Source organism: Gadus chalcogrammus, chromosome 18, assembly GCF_026213295.1.
Source record: "Gadus chalcogrammus isolate NIFS_2021 chromosome 18, NIFS_Gcha_1.0, whole genome shotgun sequence".
In the NCBI taxonomy this organism is placed as follows: Eukaryota; Metazoa; Chordata; class Actinopteri; order Gadiformes; family Gadidae; genus Gadus; species Gadus chalcogrammus.
Genome location: NC_079429.1, coordinates 15,594,846 through 15,621,345, shown reverse-complemented (window position 1 = coordinate 15,621,345; position 26,500 = coordinate 15,594,846). Strand labels below are relative to the sequence as shown.

The 26,500-nt window shown below is 45.6% G+C and overlaps 2 protein-coding genes across 3 annotated transcripts in view; one reads left to right on the top strand and one right to left on the bottom strand.

Moving 5' to 3' along the window:
• Nucleotides 1-122: 122 nt before the first annotated feature.
• zdhhc6 (zinc finger DHHC-type palmitoyltransferase 6) lies at nt 123-8,305 on the bottom strand. Its single transcript, XM_056577036.1, has 11 exons — nt 8,199-8,305; nt 6,889-7,455; nt 6,009-6,100; nt 5,380-5,539; nt 4,595-4,753; nt 4,170-4,223; nt 3,615-3,782; nt 2,908-2,949; nt 2,354-2,502; nt 1,197-1,243; nt 123-779 (listed from the first exon to the last, which is right to left on the bottom strand). Exons 2-11 carry the CDS (start codon nt 7,153-7,155, stop codon nt 679-681), a joined length of 1,239 nt encoding a protein of 412 aa, XP_056433011.1. The 5' UTR covers nt 7,156-7,455; nt 8,199-8,305; the 3' UTR covers nt 123-678.
• Nucleotides 8,306-8,614: 309 nt separating this feature from the next.
• Nucleotides 8,615-26,500, top strand: part of vti1a (vesicle transport through interaction with t-SNAREs 1A) — a 116,288-nt gene continuing 98,402 nt past the window's right edge. The window contains exons 1-3 of one of the 2 annotated variants that reach the window (XM_056577037.1): nt 8,615-8,855; nt 14,381-14,439; nt 15,473-15,583. In XM_056577037.1, the coding sequence (XP_056433012.1) occupies nt 8,762-8,855; nt 14,381-14,439; nt 15,473-15,583 (264 nt within the window). In that variant the 5' untranslated portion in view covers nt 8,615-8,761. The remainder of the gene's footprint in view (nt 8,856-14,380; nt 14,440-15,472; nt 15,584-26,500) is intronic. The other variant, XM_056577038.1, reaches the window with a different exon arrangement.

Here is a 26,500-nt window from a genome sequence, read left to right as displayed (position 1 = left end):
CGGGCACTCCTCTGTACAAACATGTATCAAACTCGCCCCCGTACAGATTCATGGTACAGACACATATGCCATGAGTTCACAGATTCGTCTTGTTCCCAGAATAAAGCTGAACCAAATTAAGTTAATAGATGTACATATTCTTTATTTTTAAGGGCATACGTCCAGGCCAACTGTATTGTTTTTACAAAAATAACAAAAAAACAAAAAAACAAAAAAACAAAAAAAACATAGTATTTTCTGAATATCGTAGAAATAGTTGCATGACGATGCCCAAGGTGAAGCCGGGCTGAGGCATTGCATATTTACTCAACAGACATCAGCATAAGTTGAAAATGAAATCATTCAAGTAAAGATATCTAAACCATAAGTCACATCAAAGCCTTGGCGGCAGCTCGTAGAAAGAAAGATTCGTGCTGGGTTTCAGTTTTGGTCCAAAGAGTCAAGCGAGACGACAGGGGTCAAGCTGGACGCCTTGCGAGTCAGTCAGTCAGGGAGAGGCTTGCTAAGACATCACTGCCAGCATCGGGAAGGCTCATTGGCTGAGAGAGAACCTGTGTTTGAGTTGTGAGTTGACATGCACGGCTCTGACAACCAATGGGGGGGGTCATTGATATGCTGAGAGAGCACACACACACACCGCTATGCTAGTTGGCATTTTAGGACGCAAGTAGACTCCCTTTAATTTATTTTCTTCTCGCTGGTGTTGTCACTGGCAGCAGTGTCATAATGGCACTTCTCCACGCATCGCCGGGGAAACCATCCCCTAATACGCTCTCCCGCTAGTAGCAAACAGAGAAAGGACTTGTTAGTCATGTATCGCCATAATTACAACAATTAATTACAACGGTGGTTATTGCAATAATGGTTGTTCAGGGTTAAACGTTTCCATTGCCACTGGTTCGGTCAGAAGAGTGGGTCTGAAACATACTGCCTTGAGACAATTTGACTGGCCGTCACTCAACTCACTGATACACAGTTAGTATCATCATACTCATCATCACTGCTATTTTCACCGTCTTCAAACAATTACGACAAAAACCACAACAATAACACTCGAGGATTTACATTTCATTATAAAGTACTATTTATTTAGCACTCAGTGAGCTGAAAGTTCAGAGTCCTCATTCTTTTCTGGTCTCGGGCAGCCTGTATTCCTCTAACGTGTTGTTAAGGAGGGGTTCAAAAACAATATTTACCGTTAATTTGCTCCTCGCCTAAGACTTTATCTCCATACATCCACCACCTACAAAACAGAAAAAAACAGAGTGTCAGTGTTCATGGCCCATTTGTGTTACGTCACGCTGTGAACGTAAACCACTCCTTCACGGCAGGGTTTTACAGCTCTTGAAAGGACAACATGTCGGCCATCTCTTTCATATTCAAAGTTGCTCGGTAAACAGTGAATGCTACATTTCATTTTAAAAGTACTTCTTCAAGTGGGCATTTTCCGGTATGATCGCCGTCTTACGTGATTGGCCACTGCCTGACGTCGGGTTAAATTTCTCAAAAAGTTAATTTTGCTTAAACTTATCGTCGCAGTCTGGCTGATTATTTTTTGCAACCCCAATGCACCCAATTCTGCAGCTTAAACACAATACTCCAATTCAAATGAATGGTTTCGCCGCAACAACCCTGATTTGGTGTGAATGAGGCCTAAAGTGGCTGAACGGAATTAGGATAGCACACACTAGCACTATAGAAATGATCCCAGATAATGGATTGGCCCATTAGCTCCATCACAGGACAATGACAGCCTTTTAGAATATACTAGAACAATTGAATGTGTTGTCTTAATGAGGCCTTTCTCCAGCCACGCTTGACTGCACAGTCTACCACAGACAATAGCCTTGCACATGTTAACAATGCCGTTATTTACTGCACCTCATTCAGGGAAAATCCCTTTCGATGAGTAATAATAATCACATAGAGTTGAGAGCACTTACGAGATAATTTAAACAGCAGAAATGAGATGAAGGAACCCCATCACAAATGTAATGATTTCTTAGCAATAGCTGGAATGTCTAAGTTTACGATATATGTACAAGCCAGCTGCAGGTGGGAGTCTGTCCCATCCCAGAGTGTTTCATCACCCCTCTGGCTCTGTTGGGTGCTTGTTCGGAGGACCCATAACCTCAAGGTTTAGCTCCAAGCCCAGCGGCAGGGGGTCCCCCCTAGGACAGGACTTTTGTTTTATTTTTTTTATTTATTATATTTACTTATTTTTTTTTTTTTATTATTATTTTTTTTTCCACTTATGATGACTATATGCTCTGTAAGGTGACCTTGGGTGTCTTGAAAGGCGCCTCTAAATTAAATGTATTATTATTATTAAAGTAACAAGAGAGGGACTGACTTGGTGCCCCGGGTGGCGAGGATGGTGTCCCCCTTGGAGAGGGGGATGCGGGGCTCCTCAGTGCAGGGCGTCCTGAAGAAGGTCTGGAGCCCCTTGCTGACGGGGCAGCAGGCTCCGTTGTAGACCTCCACCGCCCGGTACTGCACCTGCTGAGGGACGGAGGCGCAGGCACCCGCTCATTCTACTGCTTCAATACTAACACCCTGTTCTGTTGATCCAATGCGTTGTTCTACTGTTACAGAAACACGCTTATTCAACTGTTGAGTACGAACAGTGCAGGTTACATATTAGAATACTCTTATTATACTGTTTAAATAACTGTTCTACTGCTGAAAATAATCCAGTTATTCTACTGATCAACCAATTCTTTTTTATGCATACATCCATCTATTGTTCACTGGTAGCAAACGTGGTGCTAGTAAGTAACATTCGATGATTCAACATGAAAAACAACATGGAAACCCTATGTCGATAAACACAGCATAACATCATCTATTAGACAGCTATTGACTACAGGTTCAGTCGGTTCCCGTACGTTACGATGTGGTACTTACACTTCTCACCCTCTTGTCGGCTTTCTGCTTCAGTTGCTCTATCTGTCAGGAGGAGAGAAACACACATCAGTTGATCTGTCTGTTAGGTAGAGAGAGAAACACACATCAGCTGATCATTCTGTTAGGTAGAGAGAGAAACACACATCAGTTGATCATTCTGTTAGGTAGAGAGAGAAACACACATCAGTTGATCATTCTGTTAGGTAGAGAGAGAAACACACATCAGCTGATCTGTCTGTTAGGTAGAGAGAGAAACACATCAGTTGATCTGTCTGTTAAGAGTGTGTTTCACAAAGCACACTCTTAATTTCCCATCTAGGATGGAGAAAATACATCTTATCGTACATTCTGTTGGCAAAGCCGTGCTATTCTTGTTACCAACGTCAAAAGGCTATCTGGAATAAACATTTACAAATTAAAAATAAATAGAATAACCCTGTGTTATGATTTAATGTCTACTTCCAGTTGTCGATTTTTTTTTAAAGAAATCACTTTGATTTTGATACACCAATGTCTGTTGCATACTTTGATTCGTCTCAGCCTCAATTACAAGTCACTTTGGATAAAAGCTTCTACAAAACGACTCAATGAAAAAGGGCATCAATAACATGAAGTGGTTCACGTTGAGAGAGGCCCTGAGAGACTCCACCTAGGGGTCTAGGTCTTCAGACCAGACCTACAGTTCTAGCCCCCCAGGATGGACGTACGGTTAAGGTGTGCTGGTGACACTTGGGGTGGACCGGCCACTGGACGCCGTCTCCTCTGGGGGTTCCCGACCAGGTGAAGACCTGCTTGAAGTTCTCCCAGCGCCCTCCCAAGTCGTACGGGAAGATAAACTCCTCCCCCGTCTGGTAGTATTGGATTCTGTCTTTGGCCTAAAATAGAATAGGATAGAAGGGATTAGAACATTATTCTAAATTGTCTTTGGCCTCTTTAAAAAAAGATGAAAAAATGATAGAGACACATTTGACTCAAACCTTTGTATGAAGTGCATTTGTATCAGAGCCATCATAAATGATAAAATAATCTTGCTGAATTTAGGCTACTCGTAGGAGTGCTCATTATCGCCATCTGCTGAACGATGGACCACATTGCAGCCCAACAAAAAAAGAATGTACTGACATTCATTCTGATTTAATTTGCAGTTTTTTCACTGCAATTATTCAATTATCAGTTAGAGTTCATGACCAAATATCAACTAACTGATGCATTTTGGGTGCTCTGAATACCAGTGTTTACTGCAGGTCGGATGCGGTTCTCACCTTTTCCTCGATCCACGCCTCAATCGAGGTCTTGTTGCGAAGGATGACTTTCATCTGGAACGTTTAAAACAATTCAATAAGGACATGCATGGAAAAGTAGCACATGGTATTATTCTCATAAGCCGGTACAAGTCTTAGTCTAGCCCTGGCCTATTCCATTTTTGGTCCAATGGCTGCAAGATTGCTGCCAGTTAACATAATGTTACGATTATGTTGCCTAATAGCCGAGCAGTTTTTTTTTTTTAATTTCAAAGAAATTACGATTTATTTAGCCATTTCTACACCCATAAGTCAGTGACCATCACATAGACACTGTTTTTAAACCGTTTGGGGTTAAAGCCATTAAAAAGCCTTCGCTGACCGGCCAACCTTCACCATGTGTGTTTGTGAAGGGGCCCAGTGGACACGCGGCGGGCGAGGCTGACCTGTATGAAGAACAGCATGCCCACGGCGATGGTGGTGCCCAGCGCCAGGCCTAAGGCAAAGAGAGTGGCAGCGAACGCCGGCACACTGAAGGGCATGAGGGGCTGGACACGGCGTGGGGCGCTCATGTCGATCTTCACCGTGCTCCAGCCAAATGAGATCTGGGATGATGTCACAGCACAGAGTGATAGAGTTAAAACTGGATTTCAGAGTAAACCTACGACACAGAGTAACATTATCACACAGTGGCCGGAGTTGAGTTGTGACACAGTCTCATTAACATAACACGACTCACGAAAGAGTATCGTTATGACAAGTCTTGACACACAGTTGTCCGGCATCCCGGACAACTATAGTGCAACACTACGGTGTGTTGATGTGTGGTGCTCCGTCTGAGAAATTTAGTTTGATGTCCGCGCCCAAGTGAGGGTTAGGAATTTTTAGAATCAGCTGTTTCACAAACCCTACGAAAGTAAAAATGATAATTAATCAATTAAATCAAAAGAATCGCCAAGCCTTACTACAGAGTAATATCAAGAGAAAAAAACAACAGTAATGTTGCGATACAGTGACATCATGACACAGATTAACACATGAAAGAGTAACGTTAGGACACTGAGTAACGTTATGACACAGTAACAACAGAGTAACGACACGACAGAGTAGCATCAAGAAAATCAGCAACTCTTTAACATCGCTTCAAAGTTACGCTCAGAGTGAATTGGGGCTTGGTTTTATAGGAACTCTGCGACCAATTAGAACAGAGGAAGGCGGACTAGTGACTGACCCTCTCGTACAGCTGCGTGTACATGGTCATAACGAAGATGATGGCAGCATGCGAGCAGCCCAGTGGCGCCAGGATCAGGAAGCTGGTGAAGTAGGCGTGGTTCTGGTGTCCACAGCAGTTGTTGATCCAGGGGCAGTGGTGGTCCATCTTCATTACACACCTGATGAAGAGGGGAGGGGAGGGGACGTTCATGTGTCAACACATCAAGGCATGAGTGTCCCACTTCTCTTGTCAATCATTATAACAAAAAGAAAATCTGGCAAAATCATTAAAGGATTTTGCATATTTTGTCTGACTGCTTCACACTAAAATCTGTGCTTAAAATATGAGGTGTCTTGAATCAGTAAACAGGTGGGATTGAGATGCAGTCTGATATTTTAACATAAACCACACTTACAACACACCAGCCATCTGTGCACACTTACATACTAAAAGAATGCTGGTATCCAGGATTCTGTGAGCTGACGCACGTTAAATCAAACAGCATAATGTAGCCGGTTAGGGGTGTTTCACCGACACGCTGATAATCTTTTTGATCCAGACATTAAAAAAACGTCCACGGCGTTTGTTCCAGAAGAAAGGGGATCTTTTGAAAGGTTAATGTCTATTGGGTGTGGTCGGTAACTGACCTGTTACACTTGCGACAGTGATGGGACCGAGGGGGCTTGAAGCCTTGGCACACCCTGCAGAACTGCAGGTACTGGCTCTCCTGTTGACCATCCTGGGGGGGAAACACAAACATCTGAAAAACACTTTCCACACATTTCACCAACAACAGGGTTTCCCAACCACCTGGGGTTCGCCTTGTATTCATATGGGGTTGTGGGAGATTGCTGATTCATAAACTATGCATACTTAACACAAAATAACATTGATAAAAATAGAGAGCTTAAAGTTTTCATCCTATTAAGTTTTCTTCCTGTATATATACACAAATTGCCTTATGATTCTTAACCACAAGGAAATGACTGCTAATCATTTGGTGTTGCTAGGTGCGCAAACATTCATCGGGACATTGATATTGGGGTTGTTGATTGGGTTAAAACAATGTGGATGTGGATGGAAGCAGATACACATTAATGAGAGAAGATGGGGTAGCCCAGATTGTCAAGACCTTAAAAAGGGGACATGGGAAAAAACAGGCTGGTTACCATAATAATATGGTATGCACAAGTTATTATAAATATTCCACTCGATCCACATATGGATCCCTCATTTTGTGGACCTATGATCAGCTGCATTACAACGTTCCTTCATACACCCTTAAAAGGGCCTGCATTATACCACGAGGTATGAGGCTGATTAGTCATAACACGCCACTTCTAAATCTATCCACAAGTGGGAGCCTCACTCCCACTTGTGATGTCACTAGTGGATACATTTTCAAATGGCTTGCGATGACACATCAGTGTCACACCTGTTGGTAAAATAGGGGCCCTTTAAAGCAACTAAGTTAAGTGCCATTTTAAAGGCCCCCGACCCATCCTACTGACTGACTGATGTCCTTACTGGCTTCCAGTCCAGGGGAATGTACCCTGGACCCACGAACATTGCATTGAAGTAGTTGTAGAGGATGAGGACGGTCCAGTTGAGGAGCATGATGAAGTTGACACTGCCCCCGGTGGTGTCAAGCGGCCAGTACCAGATGATGGAGTCGAAGATGGCCATGGTGGAGCATATGCCGATAACGGACAGTGCGATCACGGGCCCCCAGTGGCACAACCTCCTCACCTCGTGGAGGTTCTCAAAGGTCACGATGGCAGAAAGGAACTTCATTTTTTGTTTACGTCAAATGTATATGTTGGCGGTGAAATGTGGTGGTGGGTTCTTCCCCCAAAACTGAAAAGGTTGTCCCAGAGTTTCAACTGGTGGATCTTTTTGCAGCGCTGTCTCGAAGAGTGGGCACGGCCGACGGAACTCGTCTTCTCTCTCTCCCTCTCAGCGGCCAGCGAGCGACTGGGCCCTCAGGCATCGGTGCTCTTCGACTTCCATTAATATTTCCGTGGGCAAAGAACACCATCCTCTCCCGTTACTCTTTGGTGAGCACTATCCTAGTGACGGACCACGTTTCTCCATCTGAGGGAGAAACATTTTGTTTAAAACCCTGTGACCCTTGTCAAATGCACTCAGCTTGACCCATTGTTTTTCGTTTGTACAGTCAACCAAACATCAAGGTTCGGAGAACATAGCTTTGTTTCAAAGGTTGGAGTCATTTCTGATTTTGATCAGAAATGTAAGCATGTCCCATGACCTAAGGCCTTACTCATGAATACAGTTATTCTGTTTTAGTTCAGCCGAGTCAGGTTAATGAATACGCGCGTGACCCACCCACCCACCCACACACACACCCACACACACACCCACACACACACACACACACACACACACACACACGCAAGTTGGCTGCGAAATGTAACCAACAGCGACACACAACGCCCTGTCTATTGACATACTAGGTACATACACATTAGAAATAAGACAGATGTCAATTATTTTATAATAATAACGTTTTACGTAAAATAACATCGGCGTCATGCGGACATCGAATCTTCTACTTTACAGAAACAAGTTTCACTGGAAACATTTTACAATCTGACATCAACAAGTTTATGTTTAGCTTTAGCCTCCACTAGCCTCTGCTTGCTGGCCAGAGGCTGATAAATCAATTGATAACCCGAATGGTTATGATTACACAGTAAGCTTGCAGACAAGCGAACAGATAGCAGTCGTAAAGATAACATAGAGAATACTAGTCACGAAATCGGGGAAGATTTTCAAGGTTTCAAGAGGTTTCAAGCTGTCACTTTAAATAAACCAACCTGGATACTTCCTCGATTCTTCCCTTTTCACGTCCTCATAGCTCAGACGGAACTAGGAACCATTCTCCCGATGTCCCTCAGTCACACCACAATACATCCTGCCTGCCATTACAACCATGGCACCCTGATTACGGTACTTAAATTAATAGGATTCATTAAAAAAAACAAAATATATGTTAATAGATCAACTTATGTCTTATTATTTATATGAGTAAATTATATTTAGGGAAAACCTTCTATCCAATATCCCGTTTCTCTCCGAGCTCAATTCGCTGCAACGCGATAAATCGCGCGTGCGCACTAGGGATCGGCAGGCCATTAAATGAATAATATTAAAAACATATTTTTATGTTAATATGTACATTTATATCCTATATTCACGTGATTCAATTTAATTAGAGAAAACCTCTATCAAACATCCCGTTTCTCCCCGAGCACAATTCGCTGCAACGCAAAACATCGCGCGTGCGCACCAGGGAGCGGCAGGCCAGTGGATCAGGTGGCTACACACTCCGAGCTAACTGTCAACAAGAAACAACTGCTTGTACACCTTATACCTCAACATGTCGTCCGACTTTGAGGCATATGAGCAGGACTTCGGAACCCTCACTGCCGAGATAACCAACAAAGTGGGGCGAATTCCCAAACTAAGTGGAGGTAAATACTCTATTGATCTAACGTTGTTTGTCTTCTCAATCTAGACAGAGAGAGCCGATATCCTGTCAGCTGGGAGGGCTACCTGATGCTAGCATCGAGTGTGTGTGTGTGTGTGTGTGTGTGTGTGTGTGTGTGTGTGTGTGTGTGTGTGTGTGTGTGTGTGTGTGTCTGTGTCTGTGTCTGTCTGTCTGTCTGTCTGTCTGTCTGTCTGTCTGTCTGTCTGTGTGTCTGTGTGTGTGTGTGTGTGTGTGTGTGTGTGTGTGTGTGTGTGTGTGTGTGTGTGTGTGTGTGTGTGTGTGTTGTTAGGCAACTTGTGGATGTTCAGATCTTCTACAATCACCTAAGGTGATTGACGTGTATGGTTGGGGAGTGGGGGTAGGTTGACACATAAGTGACACTTTCCTCACTGTCAGTGTGATTTGGTGTAGGATGACAGGGAGACACTGGTGTTCCGATTCTAACACGGAATCTACACATTGAGTCAAATGGACCATTATAAGATACATTTATGTGCATCGCAAGTGGTTCTCATTCATTATATGTTTACGCTTCAAGTTGTTACCCCTCAACACTTTGTTACATACAACTGTGTATGCCAACGGCACTGATTATTCAAGATGTAGTAAGATGTGACCATTCTAAAGCCTAATAAAGAGACAGACTTCGAGTGAATTCAGAAACTTTACAGTGAGGCTGTTTAGTTGAATACTTCTTTTAGACTATTCTGTTGTTCTGAAATGCAACCATGTATTTTGTATCGTTACAATCGTAAATACAAAGGGTTCAAAGTAATCCTTCAGAGCACAGACCTCCAACAGCAGACCAAAGCTATACAGTTGGTTATACAATGGAGGAAGACGACCTTAATGAATAATACACCACTAAAGCTAAGGCACCATCTCTACAGATTATTGTGTTGCAGTTTATCTTTCTGATTGGCTTAAATCGTGCCTGAAGTGTAGGTATTGAGCTCCAGATGTCAGGGTGAAAGGGTCCGTAACATCAAAGATGTTGGAAGGACTTCTACAGGAAGTGTTTTGCAAGTTCTGTTCAAATCCTATGACTGTCAATCCATTGAATTTATAACATTTGTTCATCAATTCAATTTTGATATTGTTATAAGTTGTCCATCAACTTTTGATGAAGAAAATGTGTATTTACGAGTAAGTTTTACACGAGTAACTTAAAAAACTTAAGTTTTTTAAGTTTTTTAAAAAGTGCTACGTTTACTCAACAGAGATTTCTCGAAAATTGACCAGGTGAGTTAGTAAAATGATATGATAAAATAATGGGGACCCAGCCCCCATCCTCCTTAAAGGAGATTTTTGAGGACACAGTTAGGAAGCAAGGTTCTAAGATAGCCACTGACCCAACCCATGTCCTAAACATGGAGTATGAGCTGTTGCCTCGGGGCAAAGGATACAGGGTCCCATTTTGTAGGTTAAATAGATTAAAGTTCTCCCTAGTTCTGCTATCAATTGAGCTACTTAATGGAGGGAGCATTCCGTGAACAGCACAATAACTGGTGCGTCAATAGTGTAATAACTGGTGGGGCAATAGTACAATAACTGGTGGGCAGTGCAATCATCCTTATTGATACTTGTACGCGCTTGGGTAGTGCCTAGACTATGTTTTTTATAATGGGTTTCAAGGTGGGGGTGAAGCCATGTGTTTGGGTAATGAAATGTGTTTCATGTTTTATGTTTGTCTATGTAAAATCGTTGTGTATGTGTCGCCGATGCTCTCTGTTTGCCCAAAGCTAATTTATCTCGTGAGAGAGACAATAACAAAAATAATAATACTTACTTACTTAATCTGGGTCCAACCGTGTCTGACCCCTGGGCCAGCGGCCATAGTGGATTTACAGAGCATTCAGTCAACATCTTAATACATACAGTAATATATAATTTATAACCTATTAAATGCACACACACACAGTGGTCCCCTTATTTATGACGTAGACGAAGATGTTCTGATGTACCGTAAAAGCAAGGAAGAAGACTGAACACGTCAGTGTTTTTGTTTCAACAGCGTTTTGTCAAAGACTTATCTTCACAAGCTTAGTCTACTACCGCTTCCCTGGTACATATGGTTAGGAGAAGACCCATAATGAGTGTTTTGGGTTACACCTTTGTTCATTTTATGATGATCATGAGGATCTAACAAGCCAGCCATCTATTTTGAAATATATTTGGAAATGTGAAGGCTGCGGAACAAGCATGTGAATGTTTGTGATTGGTGATTGGTTTCGCTTATGATTAGCACCATTGGTCAATTAGGTGTGAGGTCATTCCTCCCTAAAACAACTACCCTTGCCTTTAAAATTCCTGAGATGTTGGTTATGCGGTGAGACCTCAGATCGTCTGGTATTATGAGAAAAGCGTGTGGAAAATATTTGTTATTACTTTGACCCTGCACACTCGCGGCCAAAAACACTAAAACAAATCTGAATCGAACCAAATTACAGATTAGGCCCTGGATAAGGCCAGCGTTGAAGTGGTGTGAGTTTATAGTAATTAGATAACGATGCAAGAAGACACAATCTTTCAGCTCTACATTTGTCCAATCTTTGTTGAATCAGAGCGGAGCAAACCCAACTTAAAAATTCAGAATATCTCCCCTTTTCCTCAGTGCTGCTGTCTACACAACTTTACACCCCACATCTTTCTACATTATATCAGTGAACTTCAAGTCAGTGTGACCGTCGTAATACATAGCAGTCACAAGATATAATCCAGGTCAACCGATGAATGCTTTTCTAGGATCCAGAAAGTAAAATAAATGAGGGCTTACAGCAGCAACACAGGTTGACGTCCTGACTTTGGCTGTACTGAGCCGGATATAAATGGGTGTTTGGCCTGGGGCCAAGTTGCCCTAATGTTCATGTAGACCTGCCCAGCTCTTTGAGGCTGTACGCGTTGTCAATGGATAGATACATACATGGAGAAAGAAAGTGTTGTACACTCTGGCTCCATTTGCATTTCAATTTAATTTGGATGACATTTCGGCCCTCAGGCTTTCTTAAGGATCAACCTAGAAAAACAAAACGTGGAACCAGAGTTTGTGTCACTTTGTTTCTACTTTAAAGGCTGTTCTTAAGTGATCAGCAAATCCCTTCAACCCTTGGTGTTGTATGTGTTTGCTTACCAGTAATGGATGGATACATCACAACAGCTTGCACCTTGAAAGTGGTTCAGCCACATGGAACTAATGTTTCAGTAATACTTATAACCTGTAGGTTTAGGTTAATAATGTTTGATCCGCCCGGTTACTAAGTTAAGGACTGCCTTCTTTTAGCTTTTATATTTGCTTGTGGCTTTTGTGGCTTCATGGACAGGACAGTGGAGATAGTCAGGAAACCGGTTTTGGGAGAGGGTACGACATATAGCGTACGGCCGCAGGTTGGAATGTAACCTGCAGGGGCGATGTGGTCGCCATGGAGGCAACATACCTGTGTGGTCAGGCCCCGAGATTTGAAAGGAAATCTAATGCATGATCAACATCAGACAACAGCTTGACTGTACATTATCATTAGCAACTAGATATATCTCATAGAATATACAATAGATTCAACCGATATATATATATGTATCTATACCAATTGTGTTAAAGGTTACGATCATGGGAACCAATAAGTAACAATTCATCTCTTGATTGGCTGTCGACTGAGAGAGGAATGGAGCTCAGCTGTGTACCTGTCCATGTTTATTAGTGCAGTTGTGTTTACACCCCCAGGGGAGCCACTGTAATTGACAAGTGACCTTGTTTTTCACACGCATCATGTAAATCCCAGTCACAGACAATCCATTGTTGGCTCCAGTGTCGGTGTCACGCCACCTCAAGTCCAGGGATCAGTTAGGCATGGTGGCTATTTCTAGCCTCTACTCTCCATGTAATAGCTGTGATGCATTTTGGATGATTCAATTGATATGGGCTTTTCTTACAGTGATCCAATCATACTTGTCTAGTCTAAATGAGTTACGACAAGAAGTTTAAAGGTTCAACCGAGGTGGTTTAACCCAACGCAATCTTCCAGACACCACGATGTACTGCCCCATATTTGGACTGGTTGAAATCATGTTAGATTTAAGTATATTGTCTCATGCACATTAATGGATTACACTTAATCACGAGTAAAAAACGTGAATTCCATATTTCCTCAGAAGTAAATAAAAGGTAAAAAACTCCTAATAAAGAAAAACAACCATAATTGACAAACAAAAACATGTACACACACTACTAGCTGACGAAAAGGCCAAGTTGAGGGTAAGAACATCAGCGGCTCGAGCACCATCGTGATCATCGTGATCACACATTCTCCATATCGCCCGGCCTGGCTGTGGTTCAACCCCCTTCTCCCTGGCACCTGCCGAACCCGGACCACGCCGCTCCTAAACAACCATGCATATTTCACAAGCTCTCGCAAGTCTCCGCCTGAGCCGTGTGAGGGGGGCGAGCGAGCTCCACCCCCACTGGCCGAGGATCGCCCCCGGCTCTTCAACGTGTAGCCCAGGAGCTTGGACACAGGTTTTAAAAATACATTTGAGGGTCTTTGAGAGTAACACCAGGTCCCTGGGAGGGAGCCTCCGAAATGAAGAGCTTTGGTTGTAGTTCCTGTCCCTTTCACAGATACCGTCTGTAGTTTACTTTGGAGCTTGAGGTGTGGGGCCTCCAAGCATTCTATTGGCTCGGAAAATTAAGCTGAAAGAGTAGATTAGCAACCTGGAGTTATTTGGAAAGGATCTTAGTGTGACTATGTTTCTTTCAATGTACTATTATCCCTGAAGCCCCGTGTGTGTACAGTTGACTTGAAGTTGAGTTGAATTAATTATAACAATTCATGGTACAAATATATTTCTCTGCGTATAAGTCGTTTACTCATAGTGTTTTGATGCTTTTCAGGTAAAACAATGGTTGAAAATGTAATGTAAAATGTCAATATGCTCTACGTCAAGTAAAAGATGGTATTTTAATTGGCATTTGTTTTTCAGTTTTAAAGAAAATAAATGCATAAGATAAGGCTCTGTGCATTTGCTCTGTTGGCATAGAAACACAAAAGAAATAATCAAAGCTGACAGTATTTTTACAAATACTTAAAGGCGTTGTGCAACGGCGGGTTTGTCAGCATCTCCACCTCAGAAGGCCCAACCACCCGTCCTCCACCCTAACGAGCTCCTCCTCCTCTAACGAGCGGCGGCAGCAGGTGATGTTGTAGGATGACTTCTAAAGGGTCCGCTGTGAGCTGGATCCAGTGTTCTCCTGGCATCCTGTAAGCCTGACACCTCCTCCGATCCGGGCCAGGTGTCTTTCTGCTCTGGCACGGCACACCGCCACACGCTAACAAAACAACAGACAAGAGAGAGAGTGTGTAAATATATCCTCAGATGTCTACCTGTGTGTTGTCTCCCTTCTCTCTCTCCCTGTCTGTCTCCATCTCTCGCCCCCCTCCCCGCACTACATTGTGTAGGGGGTGGTTGCGTGTTCCTGATCAATAAGTGACTTTGTATTCTCCCGCTTGATTTCAGAGGAGAAGACGCAGCTGGTTCTAAATGTCGACAAGCAGCTCGAAGAAGTCAGAGAGCTGGTACGTCTTTGATCAACCGCTTTCCCCCCCCCCCCCCCCCCCCCCCCCCCTCCTCTCTTCCCATTTCCTAAATAATGAATTTGAGGGAGGGAGCGGGAAAACAAACAGCACCTGTATTATCCCGCCACCGACACGATGACACCCCCACGTGCTAAGCAGCCGTCATTCCCCGCCACGCGTGTGATTGCTCTGCGATAATCGGCTTTTAAGTGACACCCTCTACGACACGTCGCACGCCGACGTGTGCGGAGGTGCGCAGACATGACGCGAGACGGAGAAGCGCGAGCTCGCACCGACGGAGACGGAATGGGCGTCTGCGGATGTCTCATGATGTCATTGCCTGATTAGTCTCCCTCCCACGTCACATCATCGCCGCCCTGCGCCCGGCGCTACCATGTAGGCCCCCCCCCCCACCCCTCCCACGATCTCGGCTGAGTGGCAGGATGACAGAGATGCCCGGCGTTTTGTACACACTCCGACATCTCGGGAGATTACACTCCGACTTGTCGGAAATCTGTTGTCGGATCTCAGTAGTCTGAATTCGGAGGTAGAGAGTTAGAGGGGGAAGAACAGCAGCTGCGTTTATTGTTCACTGCGGGGGGCGTGTCTCGTCATCGTCTCTACGTCCGTCTCAACACATTTCCATATTTGTGTTGATCATCCGGCCGGCGGGCGTAATTGAATCGTGGGTTTGTGCGTGCAATGCAGACACTTTGAAAATGAAAATGTATAATAGGTATTCAACAACAACGCAAATCTCATGTGTAGATGGAGTGTTCGAAATGAGATATCGGGCTGGATGAATTTGCGATCCATTAGGCAATACCCCTCGTAGCGACCTGAGGTTCACTTCCCACCTGCGGTCCTATGCTACTTGTTTTCCATCTCTTTCAACCCCCATCCAAGCCTGCCTTCACTGACCACAACGGTACCTGAAATGCAAAAGTTTTGCAGAAATGTTTTGTGTGTAAATAAGTCAAACACAGTTGGACGGTTTCACGTCCACAAACTTAGTGCGTGTGCGTGTTTGTAGATGGAACAGATGGACTTGGAGGTGCGGGAGATCCCGGTCCAGAGTAGAGCCATGTTCAACAGCCGGCTGAAGAGCTACAAGCAGGAGCTGGAGAAGCTGGAGAAGGACTTTGTGAGTACTGTTTTGATACGTGACAGCAGAAAACGAACACAGATTTGAGCTTGTCTACCATCAGACTATACATATTAATTTAAATATGTATTTGTGAGAATGTTACAGCTGTAGAATAAACTATATATTTTTGTAATAGTTTCCTACCATAACACCTCTGTGATAAAGTAGCATTTAAAACTAAACTGGACTGTCATTAGTTACTCGAAACTAAGCAAGGCGGGCTTTGGTCAGTGGAAACTAAACCAGATTTCAATAGTACTGCAGCAGGAGAAATGTGTGTGCAAAATAACCTGATCTAAAATATGACCTATATTGACCACATGTCTAGTCTCTCCCTCGCTCTCTCTCCCGCTCTCTCTGAAGGTCAATACGCGGTGTGTCCACTTCATTTGATTCTGTCTCTTCTCTGATCATGAACATGGAGTCCATTGAGAACGAGCTGTGCTCTGGCTGGGTTGGTGTGTTAGTACCTGGCCTTGGTTAGTAATTCATAAACCACCATGTTTGTGGTTTTATAGCCACCGCTAATCAAACCTTCATGAAGAGTCCAGTCTTTGTGGCTCAAAGTTAGTTTAGTTATATGTGAGGCTACCAAGTTTGCTTTAGTTACTTCAAACAAACATGATACTTCAAGAGCTGTGTGCCATCAGTCCGCCTGAGTATTACTTTCTCGAACCCACAATAATTCAGTGGTTATAGAAATCAATCTTTCCTTGATGTCTATCCCTGCCTACCAGTGAACGTACCATCCCCTGCATGAACATGCAACCAAAACACTTTGCTGTAAGACTCTCAGGCTAAGAGCATCTAATGAACAAACGCTCAATGGTAATGTTGTACTTGTCAGTGGTACTGCAGTCCAATCGCTGTGACGTCGAGGGTTACTTTGAACAAGACGGGGACCGGGACGGGGGGGTTATTTTATTTGAAATGGAGCGGGCACCCGCGTCCGTAGAGCAGGGGTGTTGATGGGCGTCTGCGATCTGTGGGACTGCCGCTGTGTCGCGCTAATTCACATCACACGGGAAGGACGGCCGCCAGGAGCGCTGCCTTTACTCTCCGCGCGCTCCTCATTATCTGCCCATTCATCTTGGAGTTTTTCTTCTCCCCACACTTAACCACTTTCATTATCAGGCAATTAACACCTGCTGAGGCTAATCGCGGCTCTAATTTACCTCACTTGCTTGTTCTTTTTTTTTTTGGATGTTACAAATAAGAGGAATGTCTTGGAGAGGTCTCCCAGATTGATGTCGTCTAAACAACATGCTTAGGCTTAATGTATCCCAGTTTTCCTTTTTTATTGACTTGAACCCCTTTTAGTGTAACGTGCTAAAAAAAAGACTTATTCTTTATATTGTAAACCGTTTTTGGTGTTTAATTCAACATAGAGCTTGAATAGGCATGTTACATTACAATAACATCGACTCTTCCTTCTTAGAATTGTTAATTCATTTGTATTTTGCAACTGTAATTTGCCATCCTAATATTTACTTACCTACTATATATTTATATGCAACTGTCTTCAAAAGTATATGATTCTAATATTTTAAATGACATGCAAACTTCCACTTGTTTTTACTGAAAATATAGTTGCTTAAATTGTGCAGCAGGTGGCGATATTGCTCCAGGAATAGTGCACATCCCGTCATAAAGGACAACAGCAATATGGTTTCTAAAGCATTTCTAACACATTCTTAGCCATGTGTGGACAGACCGTCACTACCGCCATCCAAAACATTGCAGATAAACTGCACCACAAAGCACTGCATCACAAGTGTTACATTCGCTTAAAACCATCTCAAACTATTTTGGAAGCTGACAAAAACTACAAAACGATTTAAATAAAAAAGGGAAATGGAGTTTATGCAGAGTTTATAGATGTGAGTAAGGCACTGTGTGAAAAATCATTCTGTTTACTCTTGCATTTGTATCGTGGTCCGTGTTCCATATATTTTCTCCTCAATCGAGAACACACAAGTGTTACTAACAGTCCTTTGGTAAGGCGTTGATGAAGGGTATATTTGTTGATTGTACGACCCTGTACAACGTCATTTTATTTAAATTGCGATATTTTCTTTTTATCTTGGAGGTACAGCCAAGTTTTCATCATAGATGTCAGCATATGAATAAGCATGTGTGTGTCACATTGTGGACCATAAAGTTCATATTCGCTACCAAAAAAAACCCTCCTTTTGAAACGAGGAGGTATACAGCCGCTAGTGAGGGTCTCCCATGACGCACACAGTAAAACTGAATCCACAATCTCATAACAATTTATACATTTTATGAGTTTAGTCAACGGCGAGTACTCCCGTCAAAAAATGCAACCCACACTACAGCGTCCATGCTGAAGGGCTTATTTAAATGTTCCCACTGGTGAAGCTGCTCACTGTATCCATGTTAAAAAATCATCCGACTAGGTATCATCAAACCATCTCCTCTTATTTACCAATAGACACAGAGGTGACGAGGGGGAGGGCTGCATAAGCAAGCTCTTTCGCTCTTCTAATAGGCGTCTTATGCTGCATTACCCAGAGTCACGGTCAAGCAGAGTATCTGGCCTAAAATCAGCAGCAATAAAAGGCTTTTGGGACGGAAAGCTGCTCAGCCTATCCAGAGGTAATAACTGCTCCTCCAAAAGCCGAGCCCACCGGCCTTGAGATATGGAATGTCTCACTCACCTGTAATGCTGAGGGGAAGACGAGAGGGTTTTTATGTATTCATTTATATATTAAGTATTATTCAAAATATGTCTGTCTCAAAAGTGGTCACTGCTGACCTACGGGGGATCAGGCAGCAAATCGGTCTCTGCCAGGGCAGATATGGATTGGCTCCCGTTCTCAATAAGCAGGCCCGCACTCTGAAGTGGAGCGCGGTAAGGTGCGGGATTGATTGGAATGAATGAATGCAGATGAGCCGAAAACCCACTGTCGTTTGGGCTCCGCCAAAGAGACGCGGGGCGGGAGGCTAGCGTGGCTTTCACTTGCTCTCGTCTTCCTCTCCGGTATAAATTGACTTGTAGTGGAGTTGGGGGCGGGTGACACTCGCAACCGCCGCGCATATCCGGGCGCTTCCTGTACGAGGCGAGGCCGCCGGGGTCAGCGGCGAACGTCTGCCTCTTTCTCTTCTGCATCCAAACCCAGAAGCAATCGCTTCAGTGTGAATCTCAAGGTCAGCCCTGATGGTCTCGTCTCTGCCGGCGCTTTCTTTCTTATTTTGAAAAAGGAAACATTACGGTGGGGTGGGGGGGGGGGGGGCGGGGTTGAGTTTGAGGGGCTGTCAGCCACGGAGGTCGCTCTCTCTTTTGTGAAGCATCCCTTCCGCCGCGCGAAGAGGGTCGCGGGGTACGGTTTTGTCGGGATAAAGGATGCTAACATCTTGATACGTATTAGAATATCACCCCTTGCCAAACTTGGTTTGGCGTCGAAACAAGAGGAGCTTTATTTGAGGCTTCGCTCGCCGCGGCACCGGTGCACGATGGTGTTCACGGACGATTCACGGGCGGCGCCGCCGCCGACTGCCCGAACCTTCGTAATGAGGGACCCGTAAAATAAACAACATGAGTCGATTCTTTTGCATCTCATTCAGTAAAGTCGTTCTTTTAAGGTTTTTATTTAAAAATTGAAAAATGAACTTTTTAATATAATACTTTCGAAAGTTGAATATGGTATTTAAAACGCTGATTGATTACGTGGAGATGGGAGTTTTTGAGGAGACACGGTAATACCCCTGTGTTGGGTCTTTGTTTGCTCTGTTTATATCTCTTATGTTTGAACACAAGCAGGTTTAAATCCATTTTGGAGGTTGACGCTGTTTTGCCCTCACATCCTTCGTCATAATGATTGACACGATGGGCCTGACATGACAGACTCACATTTTGGTGTTCGTCACGTTAAGTCGTCTTAGGTTGCCTCGCCTTGGCTGTTCTCGCTTCCTTAGAACATTGTGCCTTGCTAAAGCTGCCTCGGAGTTTAGATTAAGATTACCTCTTTCTTGTTGTTTTTTTGACGACCCTTGAATGACACTTTGTCCAATCACATGGCAGCGTTTGCCACCAGTCTCCAAGGACTGATGAGATTTTCTTCCACTTTATTTCCTCAGCTCCCCCTTTTCTTTTTTCTCTGCTCGTCTTTCGCCCAGCACAGATTAAAGATGTGAACACATCGTCCCCTTGGGTTTAGGAATCCTGTCTTTCATACCAGCTCTTTGTGGTTAATTTGAGAAGGCGCTACCTTGTCCTGCATAACTGATCTGCATATGGTGAAGAGTCGCTGATCACATTGCTGAACTTTTTGATTGATTGTGTCATTGCTTCCATTTTGGATCTTAGCTTGGGGCGAAGCAGATTTGACACCTGAATTGGGTGGTTTCAAACCTTACTGCTCAGCTATTTGTGTAGTTTAAAACTTTATTGTCCATCAACGCTGTCCAAGAAAAGGTGTGTTTGACCTACATCATAACAAACAAACACAACAACCACAGAGGGAAGTGTGATCGGAAAGTGGTACCTGTTAAAACCGATCCCTTTGTCCGTCGCCCCGCTAGAATCAGCCTCCTCCGTTTCAAAGGCGTCTTAACTAGGTGGCTCAATGGAGTGGCTACAGTGCTAATGCCCAATGAGTCGGTGGAGGTGATTTTGCAAGGCCGGCCTCCTTGAAGAGCGGCGCCGGCCCGGGAGAGGGAGGAGAGAGGGGGCTGGCGCCCTGGAATCACACAGCCTATTATCAGGAAGCAGCAGACAACGGCCACATCACTGTCTGTCGGCCCGCGTTAGCACCTGTCTGCGCTGACGGCCTTGACGGCCGCCCCTAGCGCTGGGTTTGTGTGGCAGTGTGCAAATTCGGCCCTTATCTGCCACCGCAATCGTTTCCTCACGTACTTATCTCTTCCCTACTCCCCCCTCCTCCTCAACGTCCCCCTACCCCTCCAAGGCCTACACACACACACACACACACACACACACACACACACACACACACACACACACACACACACACACACACACACACACACACACACACACACACACACACACACACACACACACACACACACACACACACACACACGCATGAGTGCACACACATGCGCTGGGTGACAGCGATCAGTATGGTTTTCAGACGTCTGGCTGGCAGCGTGGAGAAGGGCCTCCCAGGGACCCGAGCCTTGTCCCCGGGGCCCGAGTGATTGAGTGACTGCAGTGAGCCGGGGCCCGGGCGTAATAAGGTACAGATATGAAGACATGGAGACGGGATGGGAGGATAACTACCCCCCCCCCCCCCCCCCTTCTCCTCCTTAGCTCTGCTTTACACCTCCTTCTCCCCACCCCTCCTTTACACCTCCTTCTCCTCACCCCTCCTCACCCCTCCTCCTCCTCACCCCTCCTCACCCCTCCTTCTCCCCCTCCTCCCCCTCATTTAAACCCCCTCTTCCTCCTCCCTGCTCCTCCTTTACACCTCCTTCTCCTCACCCCTCCTCTCCCCCTCCTCTCCCCCTCCTCACCTCTCCTCTCCTCTCCCCCCTCCTCCTGCTCACTCCTCCTTTACTCCTCCTTCTCCACCCCTCCTCCTTCCCTTTACCAGTCCTCATTTCCTGTCCTTACCACCTCCTTCTTCTCACCACCTCCTTCTTCTCACCCCTCCTTCTTCTCACCCCTCCTTATCCTGACCCCTCCTCTTTACAGCCTCCTTTACAACTCCTCCTCCTCCTCCTCCTCACCCCTCCTTAACACCTCCTTTGTCCTCCTCCTTTTCCTCCCACATCCCCTCATTCATCTGCTCTTCATCTCCTGCTCCTCACCCCTCCTCTACCTTCTCCTCCTCTTCCTCACCCCTCCACACCTCCTCCCTGAGCTCCTTCCTCCCTCATCATCCCCGTCAATCCGCGGCTCCCCCATCTCCCTCGACCTCCTCTCCCTCACCCCTTCTCCTCCTAACCCCTCCTTTTCCTCCCCCCACCTTATCCCCTTCATTCCACTGCCACCCCCTCCCCGACATCGTCCTCCCCCTCTACTCTTCTACGCCCCCCCCCATCCCGTCTTGTGTAAACTCGAAGTGACAGGTGACACCCAGTCTCTAGTGATGCGCTGACAAGCAGCAACCAGAATAGGTGACACTGTTTTCTGTCTCCCTTTCACCCCCTTCCTTTTTAACCCAGACTGGTTTAAGTATGGCGGCAGAGTTCATAAAGTATTTATGAAATATATTATGAATCATGCTGTAGTAGGCCTGTGGTGTGTGTGTTTGTGTGTGTGTGTGTGTGTGTGTGTGCACGCACATGTGTGTTTTGTTTCTGGTGTCTGTTTTGGTGGGGGGCTTTTTACTTTTGAACAAACAAACCAGTGAGTGGGAGAGGGGAAGGACTGTTGATACGGGGCCTTGATTTAGTTTGGTGTGTATTTCCAACCACTGATAACGGCACACACACACACACACACACACACACACACACACACACACACACACACACACACACACACACACACACACACACACACACACACACACACACACACACACACACACACACACACACACACACACACACACACACACACACTGTGTGTATCAAACTTTGGCCCGTAAGTGTTTCTAATGAGCACGCGCACCATTAAGAAACAGAAGCCGCCTGCTGTAGTCCAACAATTACACTCTTTCCTTGTGTGTTATGAAGCCTGTGGAGGAATCAGGGAGGCTTTGGCCTTGATCAGAACAACTATCGTAGAGGAGGAATTAGAGCGGGGCTCCGGAGCACCCAGAGGCTGGCGGCCATTACAGCTTCATGCCGTCTCCCGCGGAGACTCTAAACACTTTGGTGGGGCTTCCCCGAGCCCTTGTTTGTTGTGCGTTGCTGTTGTGGGCTTTTTGAAACGGAACCGGTCTTTGAGCCGCGTTTCTCTTTTGTGTATCTACTGTTCCTCCGGGTTATTCGATGAACACACAATACTTGAACCAAAAATAAAAAGGGTTGGTGATTTTGTTTTAAATGTTTCTGTGATTCAATTAAATGCTTTTTGTGTGTGCCCGTCAATTTGTGTTTTTTCCAGGAAACAAATACTTTTTTCTATGATATATATTGACTTTATTTAGATTTTGAACATCATCGTTTAACTGTCAACTCAGACGGATTGAACAGCAGTAAACTCCTTGAGGCAACCTGCAAGTGGGCACTCAGTTTTACCCTGCTTTCACGCCTTCAACTCACACACACCTTAAGACACTTTAACCACTAAAACCCCCTTTTTTTTTTTTACTCTTCCACTCATCGTTGTTGCGCCAAATGAATCCCTCTCGCCTTGATTCCCAGCGTTCTCTAAACTGCTCGTCTAGCAAGAATGTGTCTAACTCCGGGGGATACCAGCGGGCGAGAGCAATGATGGGGTGGGGGGATGGGTGTCCCGTGTTGGACTGGGGCGCCGGGCGGTGGCCCACCTGACCTCATCAGCATTTGAATGCGTCCCGGCGAGCGAAATGAGAAAGTATACATAAATATATAGCCCCTAATGATCTGGCTAAGCCGCTATGCGTGCTGTCGCATTGTCATGCTAATGCCGGCGCCATTCAGCGCAGACAATGGTCACGCCACCACCGAAGACGGCGGTCGCTCCTTAAGACGCGTGCACGTACGTGCGCTGGTGCACGTGCACACGCAGCCGCAGCCGCTCGCGCGCTGGACGGGCTCCGCCAGCGCCGCCATGCTGCCCTGTTGGATTCTTTGTGTTTCTCCCTTCCCTGTGTTTTTTTTTATATTTTTATATATTTTATACATTTTTAGATAACGCTCCCCAAGAATAGACATCAAACGAAAGTGAATCAGAAACTGGAGGTCAGGTGTTGGTGTCTCTCTGCAGCGGGGAAGGGGTTAAAGCCGGAGCCAGCTCTCCTTTTTATAGACGGGAAAAGAAAGGCAGCGGGATGGAAGGAGGCAGAGTCACGGGGAGGGGAGGCGCTGTTCTCAGTGGGGGAGGTCACTGAACCATATGTAGGTAGCCAGGGGCTAATGGGCCAGTTGGTCCCTGCTGCTTGCCAGGTATACCACCATGCCTGTCTCCCCCACCTCCTCCTCCTCCTCGTCCTCCTCCCTCTCCTCCCCCCCTGCCCTCCCCGCTCCTCTAAACTCCCTCCTCCACTTCCTTCTAATCTCACCTCCTTCTCAGGCTCTGACCCCGGGAGGTCCGCTCTGTTCCCTACTGCATGCCAGACGCCAGCTCCCTCCATCTGCCTCCGTGCCCTCCCCTCCCTCCCCTCCCTCCCCTCCCTTTCTCTCATCCTTTCTCCTTCTATCTGCCTCGGTCTCTCCCATCCTCCCCCCATGTCTCTCCCGTCCTTCTCCTCTTTCTCCATCCCCCCTCTCTGTCCTCCTTCGCCTCCCTCTGTTTTTCCCCGCTTTCTTTCTCTCTCAACTTTCTCACTCTCGATCGCTCGCTCTTCAGCTCTCGCACACTTTGTTTCTCCTCCTCTTGCCCTCTCTATTCTCCCCTTCCCTCTCTCTATGCTGCTCTTCGCTCTCCCCCCATCGCTACTGTTCTCCCCTTTCCATCGAGCAGATTTTTTATTTCACTCTCCCCCTCAGCCTGTTTGTAAAGCTATCTCCCTCACTTTTTCTATCTCCCCTCCCTCCCTCTCTACCGCTCTCCCTCTCTCTCTCTCTCTCTCTCTCTCTCTCTCTCTCTCTCTGTCTACCTCTATGTCTCTTGACCATGGCTGACGGCCTCCCAGATGACGATGCTCTATTGATTTGAGTTTTTCCATAGGCTCCTGTTTTACACCACAAACAACCTCTCTCTCTCTCTCTTACTCTCTCACTTTATCTCTCTCTCTCTCTCTCTCTCTCTCTCTCTCTCTCTCTCTCTCTCTCTCTCTCTCTCTCTCTCTCTCCGCCCTCTCTAACTCTAACTCGGTATATCTTTCTTCTATTCTTTGCCACCGTCAACCCCATCTGAGGGAGAAGGAGGAAGAGGAAGGGAGATCACGACGCAGGAGGTCTTTGATTTCTCATAACTTACGTCTTTATATTTCAATGGACCCGTTACACCTTAAATAACCCACCACTTTAATAGGGCCCCTTACACCTTAAACAATCCACCTCTAAGACCTCCACTTCCCAGCCTTCAGGAGATCCTAAACGGATGTAGCCTGGCGGCTATGCTAGTTGCTTACCACTAGTCTCACTTACTGATCTGAGCTCTGCTGCTCTTAGCTTGTCGGCTAGGCTAGTTGCTAACCGCTAATCTTGACGACTGATCTTAGCTCTGCTTCCCTCTAGTTTGTCTTATACACTAGTCTCTAACCGCTAGTGTTACTGACGGATCTTAGCTCTGCTGCCCTCTAGCTCGTCGGCTACGCTAGTTGCTAATCGCGAGGGAAGTAGCAGCTGAGGTATCACAGTCAGGAGCACCAAAGGGCTCCGTCAGCTTCAACCGAGCGTTTGATTCCCAGATGAACGGCAGGTATTTTATCCTCGCTGGGGCCCTGTGCGATATTTTATTCAAACGCGGAGGATCATACAGGGATATTACTCCTAATGGAGAGGATCAGATGCCATACATTATTCAGAAAGCAATGAACACACACTATACACTAGTCAAAAGGATCGTAACCGGGACAACAATTAACCGTGTTATAGTCAAACGTGAATGATTTTGAGTGTGATTTAATGTGCTGGAGTGCAAATTATTTAGGATGTTGTATTCCTGATGATTTGAGATACTAGATTCAGAATGGTTGGAGATCTTGTGCTTCTGAAGATTTGAGAGGTTGGCTTTCTAATGATTTCGGATACATTTCTGGGAGGGTTGAATTCATATGATTTTTGATTTCTAATGAATCAGGCTGACGTCAACCCAATTCTCTGGGCTCGAGCCGAGGGCACGGGTATTCCGAGCGATTGAGCGGTTCGAGATTTCGCATGATTTGACACATTCGATTTCTAACAATGTCTAGAAGTTTCCACTGTTATTTAGGGAAATGTCATCCAGGATTAGGATGAGGGCGGAGCCTCCTCGCGGGTGAGGAATCTTAAACAGCTATCTCCCGGGCCGCTGCGCCGCCTTTCAAGCCGCTGACACGCAGCGTTTTTGAAGCTGTTGCACGCAGACGACATCATCTCTACGCCCTTACACCTGTTTAGACGTTGCGGTGGCGCCGGTAGAGGTGGCGGTGGCGCTTTCGTTTTATCCCCACGACAACATTGATCATTCACTTTTTTTGGTGTGCGTGTGTGTGTGTGTGTGTGTGTGTGTGTGTGTGTTTTTTCGGGACACAAAAGCGAGACTTTGCGGCACTCCTTCAGTTTATTCCTTGTTTTGTTTTCTTTATTTTTGTTGCTCGTGGAAGTGGTGGCGCTCGCCGGCGCCTCGGAAAGAGCGCCGGAGTCTCTGGCTAATGAGAGGCACCACGCTGGCTTCCACAACGCCAGGATCCAGCCTGTATCACACCACTGCCACTTTGAGAAACACACACACACACACACACACACACACACACACACACACACACACACACACACACACACACACACACACACACACACACACACACACACACACACACACACATATGCACACTCAAGTACACACACACATACACACGGCACAAACTCTTTGGTGTGTGCGTGCTTATCGGATGATGTCACAAATTGCTGAATATAAAAAATGTGAGGTCATTAAATAACCTCTGCGCAGTTCAAGACAAAGGAAGGGGACCATTGTGTGTGTTAGTGTGTCTGCATGGTTCTTTCCTTTGTGCTGTGTGTGTGTGTGTGTGTGTGTGCGTGTGTGTGTGTGTGTGTGTGTTTAAACCCCTGCCAAGCTAAGATGCATTATTTAAGAAGCTGTTGTGATACTAGTTTCTGCTTAAAGGTCTTTCCTTCCTTTTAACACACCAACCCACCTCTGCCCTTGCTTCTGGGAGAAGG

Coding starts and splice junctions, on each gene's coding strand:
- zdhhc6 (XM_056577036.1), bottom strand. CDS start 7,155: ATGAAGTTCCTTTCTGCCATCGTGACCTTTGAGAACCTCCACGAGGTG. Junction 5,540..6,008: donor CACTGTCGCAAGTGTAACAG/GTCAGTTACCGA, acceptor CCTCTTCATCAG/GTGTGTAATGAAGATGGACC. Junction 4,224..4,594: donor GCATGCTGTTCTTCATACAG/GTCAGCCTCGCC, acceptor TAAACGTTCCAG/ATGAAAGTCATCCTTCGCAA.